The 9,065-nt window shown below is 49.8% G+C and overlaps 1 protein-coding gene across 1 annotated transcript; it reads left to right on the forward strand.

Annotated features, from left to right (window-relative positions):
- Positions 1-3,199: 3,199 nt before the first annotated feature.
- LOC114929817 (uncharacterized) lies at positions 3,200-8,320 on the forward strand. The gene has a single exon (XM_085479537.1). The coding sequence runs from the start codon at positions 3,200-3,202 to the stop codon at positions 8,318-8,320; it is 5,121 nt and encodes a 1,706-aa protein (XP_085335663.1).
- The last annotated feature ends 745 nt before the right edge of the window (positions 8,321-9,065 follow it).

Raw genomic sequence — 9,065 nt, forward strand, 5'->3', positions numbered from 1 at the left:
TTTTTAACTAAAATTTTTTTATTTCTTTTTATTTTATATTAATTTTAAATTTGCATAAGTTTTTAAATTTTAATTTTTTATAAAAATGTTTATTTATTCGCGCAATAATTGGACATTACTTTTTGTAGAGATATTAATTTTAGAACATAAATTTTTGTCAATTGATAGATTTTTTTACTTAAAAATACTTTTTTGTTTAACACTTTTTCACATGGCGCATGGACTTGGCATCTTGTTTATCTTTTTTTTTAAAAGATAAGTTTTTTTATGGTACAATTCTACATTTGCAAATTTAAATTTTTATTGATTCATTATACGACTCTATATATGTCTGCAACTTTAATTTTCCACTGGTACAAGTTTCTACTTTCACTTGGCGCAATTTTTTTTTTATTTCATTACTTTTGTTACGATTGTACATGGGTTTATAATCGATAATTTTTCATACAATTCTATTGTACATGGGTTTGCAATGGATAATTTTTGTTAATGGCGTGCCCTTAACTGGTCGCCTTCTTTACCTTTTTTTAATAAGAGATACGTCGCGCTCGGCGCGTCGAACGAGTCGAGCGAGTCCGGACGAGTCGTAAACCTACTTTCTCGAGTCTCTCGCCACTCCGGCGTGTTTCGACCGCTCTCCGTACCGTCGCCGACCGCTTGGCCGGTCGGTTGGGTACTATAAGAGGGTAGGAGAAATTAATATTGTACGTGTCGCGCTCTCGACGTTGACAAACGAAGAATCGCCCGAACGGGTCGAGAACGGATTTTGTCGAGTCGCGACTCTGACACGGAGAGAACATTTATATAAAATGTTTGATTTGGAAACCACGAATATATAAAATAATATACGATCGTCGCAGAACGCGCCGCCGCCAAGTCTTCTCATGCTTGGAGGTTGCGTGTCTCGCGAGAACGTACGTTCGACTCTCGCGTCGTCTCGTATTCCTCTTCGCCGGGGATTACGGTGCGGCTCTTCTCGTTCGTCGCCGAACGCGCGCAAAATTAACGCACACTTATTTATTACGAGCACAGCATTGCCACGAGTCGGTGTCGCAAGACCGAATGGCTCTTATGTGGCGCGCACGCCTCTAGTGTGTTGGCCGCGCGGTTCCCTCTCGTTTCGTACGCAGCAGCGGAATCGTCGCGCTTACCGAGCATCTACTCCACGGATACGAGTTTGCGGGAAGAGTTGCTTCTTCCCGCTCGCTTTGTACGCCGTAGCGAAATCTTATTGCTGGTCGTGTGCGGTTAAACGCGTACGAACCAGACAGAACAGTCCTCGACGTCTAAGCATCGTCGATCTAGCGTCAGGGTGAATCGCGCGGTCTCTCGAGACCGCGCATCATAACATTTGGGAGAATAAGAACACGAGTATTTTGATCTTGTGGATTTTTGAACGGAGAGGAGGAGGAAGAAGAGGAGAGGCGGCGGCGTCGGGGGTTTACTCTCGCCTCCGTCGTTCTCTCGTACGCTTTACATAATAGCGTTAAACACAGCAGAGTGTCGCCGACCGGCTGAGCAAGACCGGCGGCAAATAAAATGGCACATACGAGCGTGTTGCGCGCGCGTCGGTGTTTCGGCATCGAACGCGCGCGCGCGCGAAAAAGAGCTAGCGACGAGTCTTCGGGCTCGCTCGCGAGTTACTCCCTTGCGAGTAACCGAACACGAAGCTCCCTGGTTGATCCTGCCAGTAGTCATATGCTTGTCTCAAAGATTATAAATGTAATTTATTTAATTACATTTTTATTTTTTAAATCATACATATATACGTTCCAAAAAATATAAGCCATATTATTATATATGTACGTGTGTGTGGGTGTATAACTATCATTTAATACACATTTACGTTAAATCACATCATTTAATCATATTTAATAACTATATCACTAACATATATAATTAATACTTATAATAAATCATTTTTAAAGTAATTTTTTTTAAATTCTAGTTATCACTTTATCAGAATTATGAAAAAAAATTGATACAATTGTTAGAAAACTTAAATGTGCATAACTTTTTAATATATAGGCATTAATAAAATAAACATAGTGATTGTTAATTTTTTATGCTACAGCTACGCATAAAAGTACTAAAATACTTAGAACTTTAAATTACTTTAATATTCAACTGTATATATTATTATAACTTTTCTCGTTTTATACTATATTTAAAAAATAATATTTAATAATTACTTTATTGCACTTACAACTATGCATATGTATTTAATACTGTAACCATTTAAATAATAAAATATATATATAATTACTGTGTATGAAATTAATACATTCAAAATAAAAAAAGTTCATATGCAAAAATAAACTCTATAAAATCTATAAATAAACGTAATAATAATAAACTGTGCAATAAACGTAATAATAAACGCGACGAATGTTTGAAACGCATAATAGAAAACTACTTGTGTAATAAAATATTATATTTTTAAATGGAATATTCTAGAATATTCGCTTCCGATCGCAAGTCAACAGGCATATCGTTTTTTATATGTTTTTTTCTGGAAAACATATCGCGACACAAATTATCCTGTCGTATAAAAACACGCTCGAAATATAAACAATTAACGGTGTCGCAACCGTTCCGCCGAATAATTATATTTTCTTGAGCATGCGCGGCTTCTCACGGGCGCCTCGTTTCGCCAATAATCATCGTGATTGCCAGCTCGCGCATGCTTTCTAACAGCCGTTGTTCTGTCAAATTTGCAGCGGCCAATTACGCGTAATACGCCCAGGTCACCTCGCGCAACTTTAAAAAGACGCAAAATTATTGGCGCGTCACACGAAGGTGGGCTCCGCTCCGGAAATTATAAATGAGGAGCTCTCACCCCGCTTGCCAGCTTTATCGCTTTTCCGTCGTGAAAACATATCGCAAACCGCTTATCAGATAAACCGCAAAATTCGTTGACGACCGCCGCTATTCCGCACTTTGATTTTTGATTCCGATTTCACTGTAAAGATAATTAAGGTTTTGTAATAAGTTGTTATAGTATTTTGTCAATACGTGTGTGATATTATTAAAGTCTTTGTTTTACAAAAAAGTGACTCAGCCTTTGTGCAGCGCGATCCTTTGTTCACGCAGCGCGTTCGCGAACATATTTCTGGTCCTTCGAGCCGGATACTTCTCGCCGGCACCCGCAAGTTTGTGAACGTGACTTCGTGTAGTTCGTGGGCGCTCTTAGTTCACCATGGATGTGAACACGTTGATCGACTGTCAACGTGAGATCCAGGTCCGCATTTCACGTTCCGTGGAATATTTGAAGAAGCTGGGCACCACCAACATCACCGCCAGTGCCGTATCCACACGCACCAGAATCTTAGATCAGCTGTGGACGAAATTCGAGACACAGCATGATCTCATTCGAGCGGCTCTGAAAGAAAAATTTTGCGAGAGCGATTACTACAAGTCGGAGTTACATGGCGATACGGAAAATCTGTACGTTGCACAACGCAGTACTTTAGATAGTTATACCGAACATTTTCGGAAGCCGAACGTGTCTCCATCCGTCGACGTCGCATCAAAGTCTTCGCTGCCGCGCATCAAGTTGCCGCCGTTCTCTGGCGCCTACGCTGACTGGCCATCCTTTCGCGATCTCTTCCTGTCAGTCGTGAGCAGCAATTCAATCTCGAACATTGAGCGCCTTCATCACCTCCGCTCGTGTCTGACAGGTCCGGCTGAAAAGTTGATAAAGTCACTACCTGTCACGAGTGACAACTACGATCGCGCTTGGGCAATCTTGGACAAGCACTACAATAACAAAAGAGAGTTGATCCGCTCCAACTTTGCCACGTTTACCGCCGTGCCAAAGATGAAGGAAGATACCGCCGAGGAGCTGAGCCGCATTCACAACGCTGTCACCGCCGCAGTCAACGCACAGGAGAGCATCGGACGTCCTATCAACTCGCACGGGATGGATCTGTTCAACCACATGGTCGTCGAATTGTTCGACGCACGCACTCGTCTCGAATGGGAGTCAACCACTTCAGACCCCACCGAACCACCACGGAACGAGGCACTTCTCGACTTCATTAGTCGACGGATCTTGACACTCAACGCCGCACGACCGAGGAGTGTCACAAAGGGATCTGGAGAGACATCACGATTCGTCAAAGCGCACGTCACGAAGCACCAAGGCACAGATTCACCTCAGTGTGTACTGTGCCGTGAAAACCATACACTGATGACGTGCAAGGGCTTCAAGGCCAAGACCGCGGTTGAGCGGAAAACGTTCGTGGAGGCCAACCGACTGTGCTTCAACTGCCTAGGCAATCATTTCCTAGCACGGTGTCAGTCAAAAAGGAACTGCCTCACGTGCAACGCGCGACACCACACCATGCTGCACGGGGCAGCCACATCAACACCATCTGCTGAGGCCACTTCACTTGCCACCACACTGGCCACGGCACGGCAAACTGAAACACACAAGGCCGTCCTCCTCGCAACCGCTCGCGTCAAGATCGCTGATCGCTACGGATCACCACACGAGGTTCGAGTCTTGATAGACCAGTGCTCCGAGGTGTCCATCATCTCTGAGGCACTGGCTCAGCGTCTTCGGCTGCCTCGAGCTTCAACAGATCTGTCCATCTTTGGCATCGGAGGGACTCGCTCTGGATCAGCGCGTGGCAAGGTCACGCTAGACATCACATCTGACGTGACCAATGTCGAGCTCCGCGTGGTTGCTTTTGTGCTGCCTCGCATCTCATTGCAGCAAGGTACCTCTCAACGCGAAGATCGTAGCTGGCCTCACATCCAAGGACTTCGACTGGCCGACCCGCGCTTCCTGGACGACGATCCTGCGGAGTTACTTCTTGGAGCAGAAGTTTACGCATTGATCCTCGAGGAAGGTCTTCGCAAGGGCGGATCACGGATGCCGATCGCCCAACAGACGAGCTTAGGATGGATCCTGTCCGGGGGCTACGATGCAGCAGCAACCGAAGGACATCGCAGCACGTTCCAGTGCACCGCAGACCACGACCTCGCTGACATGGTTCGACGCTTCTGGGAGCAGGAACACGAGCCAGTGACTGGGACACCGCTTACCGCCGATGAAGCCAGATGCGAGGACATCTACGTGCGCACGGTCACACGCACGTCCAGTGGACGATACATGGTGAGGCTGCCATTTACTTCACCGCCGCCGACATCGCTCAGCGAGACTCGTCGACCTGCTGAACGCCTACTGGATGCCATGGAGCGGAAAGGAGCACGAGATCGTCGTTTCGGTGACCTCTATCTAGACTTCATGGAGGAATACGGGAACCTACAACATATGGAGAAGGTTAGCACAATTACAACAACTGGCAGCCCCAGGTGTTACTTACCGCATCACGGGGTCCTCAAGGAGTCAAGCACGACCACGAAGCTCAGGGTCGTGTTCAACGGCTCCCAGCGCACACGGTCCGGAGAGTCGCTGAACGCACACCTCCTCACTGGAGCCAATCTCTTGCCAGCACTCGCTGACGTCCTACTTCGTTGGCGTTGGCATCGGTTCGTGCTCGTCACGGACATCGAGAAAATGTACCGACAAATCCTCGTGCATCCGGAGGACTGTCGCCTGCAAACTATCCTGTGGCGCCACAACAGCGCTGACGACGTCCACGAGTACGAGCTGAGGACCGTGACCTATGGGCTAGCGTGTGCACCCTTCCTCGCCATCAGGACTCTTCATCAACTCGCAGCAGACGAAGAGGCACGATATCCACGCGGAGTCAAGGCACTGCGACACGACTGCTACGTCGACGACGTGGTCACCGGCGCCGATAGCTTGGAAGATGCTATCGACCTTCAGCAGGAACTACGGAGTCTTTGCACGGCGGGCGGATTTCCTTTGAGAAAGTGGGCCGCCAACGATCCTCAGGTGCTCACAGGAATTCCACCAGAACATCAGCTGCAACGTGGGCCGCACTCATGGGAAGAAGAGAGTCACGCTACCCTGGGCCTCCGATGGCATCCTCAAGGCGATTGGTTCTCCTTCTCAATTCGTCCACGTCCAGTCACTGATCTCACAAAGCGACGAGTTCTAGCCGAAACGGCTCGGCTCTTTGATCCAATGGGTTGGCTCGCGCCTGTCGTCATCAGAGCCAAAATCCTGATCCAGACGACGTGGCTTCAACGGCTGGATTGGGACTCTCCGCTGCCTGATCAGGACGCACACCGCTGGAGGCAGTTGTTGGATCAGCTTCCTCTATTGGATAACATTCGTGTAACTCGCTGGCTCAACACCGGGGACGACCATTCGCAACTGCAGCTCCATGGGTTTGCCGACGCTTCAGAGCGAGGATACGCCGCCGTGGTGTACATCCGCAACGCTGCAACAGAAAAAACGTCAATCAACCTATTGATGGCAAAATCGAAGGTCGCGCCTGTCAAGCAGGTGTCGTTACCTCGCTTGGAACTCTGTGCAGCAGCTCTACTTACCACGCTCATGCTCCACGTGCGCGCTACTCTCGGTTTGACAACGACGCCGGTGCATCTGTGGTCAGATTCAAGGGTCACACTTCATTGGATCCGCGGACACAGCACTCGTTGGAAAACCTTCGTCGCCAACCGAGTATCTCAGATCCAGACCCTGCTTCCAGACGCTCAATGGAGACACGTCGCTGGACGAGAGAATCCTGCAGATTGCGCATCGCGCGGTGTTACTCCTGCTGAATTAATCAATCATGAGTTGTGGTGGACAGGACCTACCTGGCTCTCAGGAGACGAGACTGCATGGCCGGGTTCAAACATCGACGTCCCAGAGGATGACCTCCCGGAGCAGCGAGCCACCGGTCTGGTAATCAAGGCACCGGTCTCGGCAGAACCTGACCTCCTCCTCCGATTTCCAACGCTGCACAGGCTGCTGCGGGTTACGGCATGGTGTCGGCGATGGCTCAATAAGGCGAGACGTGACGCCATACCTGGCCGTCTATTGCATCCGGACGAGCTGGACGTCGCCTTATTTCGATGGCTGCGAGTGGTGCAGGCGCTCCACTTTCCTACGGACGTAGCTGCGGCTTCTGCTGGACGCACTAGCCCACCACGAAGCCACCTAGCGATGTTGAGTCCGGTCCTCGATGATCAAGGCGTGCTGCGCGTCGGAGGACGTCTCAAACATGCTCAGCTACCACTCGACGAGAAACATCCAATGATCATCCCGGCGGCATCATGGTTGACTCGGCTGGTGATCGATTCCTGCCACCGACGGACGCTGCACGGAGGTGTGCAACTGACTCTCGGCCTGCTCCGCCTGCGCTTCTGGGTGCCTCGAGGAAGGACTACCGTCAAACAGCAGCTACACCGATGCATAACCTGCACTCGATGGCGCGCCGCCACACCACAGCCTCCGATGGGTAACCTTCCTCGGGAGCGAGTAACGCCAACTCGACCGTTCCTCAGCACCGGCTTGGACTACGCGGGACCAATCCTCCTCCGGACCAGCAAGGGGCGTGGACACCGTGCGCACAAGGGGTACATCGCAGTCTTCGTCTGCTTCTGGTCAAAGGCCGTTCACTTAGAAGTCGTCTCAGACTACACCTCGGAGGCCTTCATCGCCGCTCTGCGCCGCTTCGTCTCCCGCAGGGGCCTGTGTGCTGAGATCTACAGCGACTGTGGCACGACTTTCATCGGAGCAGATCGGACGCTGCGAGGTCTCTTCAACGCAGCGACAGCCGAAGGTCAAAGTGTCATCCTTGCCGCCACCGCTCAAGGAATCCGCTGGCACTTCAACCCGCCAGCGGCCCCGCATTTTGGTGGTTTATGGGAGGCCGCCGTAAAGTCGACCAAGTTCCACCTCCGTCGGGTGATCGGCGCGACCACCCTCACGTTCGAGGAGTTGAGCACACTCCTTGCACAAATTGAAGCCTGTCTTAACTCACGTCCGTTGCAGGCACTCTCAGATGATCCAGAGGACGTTTCGGCGCTGACCCCCGGTCACTTCCTCATCGGGACACCGCTCCTCGCCTTGTCAGAACCGTCATTGACAGAGCAGACGGTGTCCACCTTGTCACGTTGGCGTCATCTGCAGCGGATGAGGGATCACTTCTGGCAGCGATGGTCATCCGAATACATGCACGGACTCGCCCCACGCACCAAGTGGCTCAAGGATGCACCTGCACCCCACGTCGGCGATCTCTGCCTCGTTCGCTCCGAGATCACCCCCCCGAACCGATGGCCCCTCGCTCGCATATCGCGTTTGCATCCCGGGGACGATGGAGTTACACGCGTAGTGACGATCCGAACGGCCACGTCCGAGCTCGTGCGCCCACTCGTCAAGCTCGTGTTTCTTCTGGGCGTGAACGACGTTCCTACACCGCACGTTGACGCATAGCATCACTCACTACACGATCATCACGTCATGCACCATATCAACTGTCACGCTTCACTCATTTCACTCACCACCTCACTATAACACTTGTCTCGTTTTCACCGCTCACTGCATCGGTCACTCGCCGTTCACATCTGCCACATACTTTCGCCGTTTCAGCTGATCGATTCGCAACACGTGATCACCACGTGTTTCCGCGGCTCAGCTGATCGATTCACTTTACACGCGATCATCACGTGAACCTCGCCGCGCCGGCGCGCCTGCCCCACCATCGATCACTATCGACTTGCGATTCCGCGACCGAAATACCACAATATGTTGTCACTGTGCGACAAGGCGGGCGGGAATGTTTGAAACGCATAATAGAAAACTACTTGTGTAATAAAATATTATATTTTTAAATGGAATATTCTAGAATATTCGCTTCCGACCGCAAGTCAACAGGCATATCGTTTTTTATATGTTTTTTTCTGGAAAACATATCGCGACACAAATTATCCTGTCGTATAAAAACACGCTCGAAATATAAACAATTAACGGTGTCGCAACCGTTCCGCCGAATAATTATATTTTCTTGAGCATGCGCGGCTTCTCACGGGCGCCTCGTTTCGCCAATAATCATCGTGATTGCCAGCTCGCGCATGCTTTCTAACAGCCGTTGTTCTGTCAAATTTGACAGCGGCCAATTACGCGTAATACGCCCAGGTCACCTCGCGCAACTTTAAAAAGACGCAAAATTATTGGCGCG

Source organism: Nylanderia fulva, unplaced genomic scaffold (genome assembly GCF_048542155.1).
Source record: "Nylanderia fulva isolate GAGA-0341 unplaced genomic scaffold, ASM4854215v1 Scaffold1215, whole genome shotgun sequence".
NCBI classification, from domain to species: domain Eukaryota; kingdom Metazoa; phylum Arthropoda; class Insecta; order Hymenoptera; family Formicidae; genus Nylanderia; species Nylanderia fulva.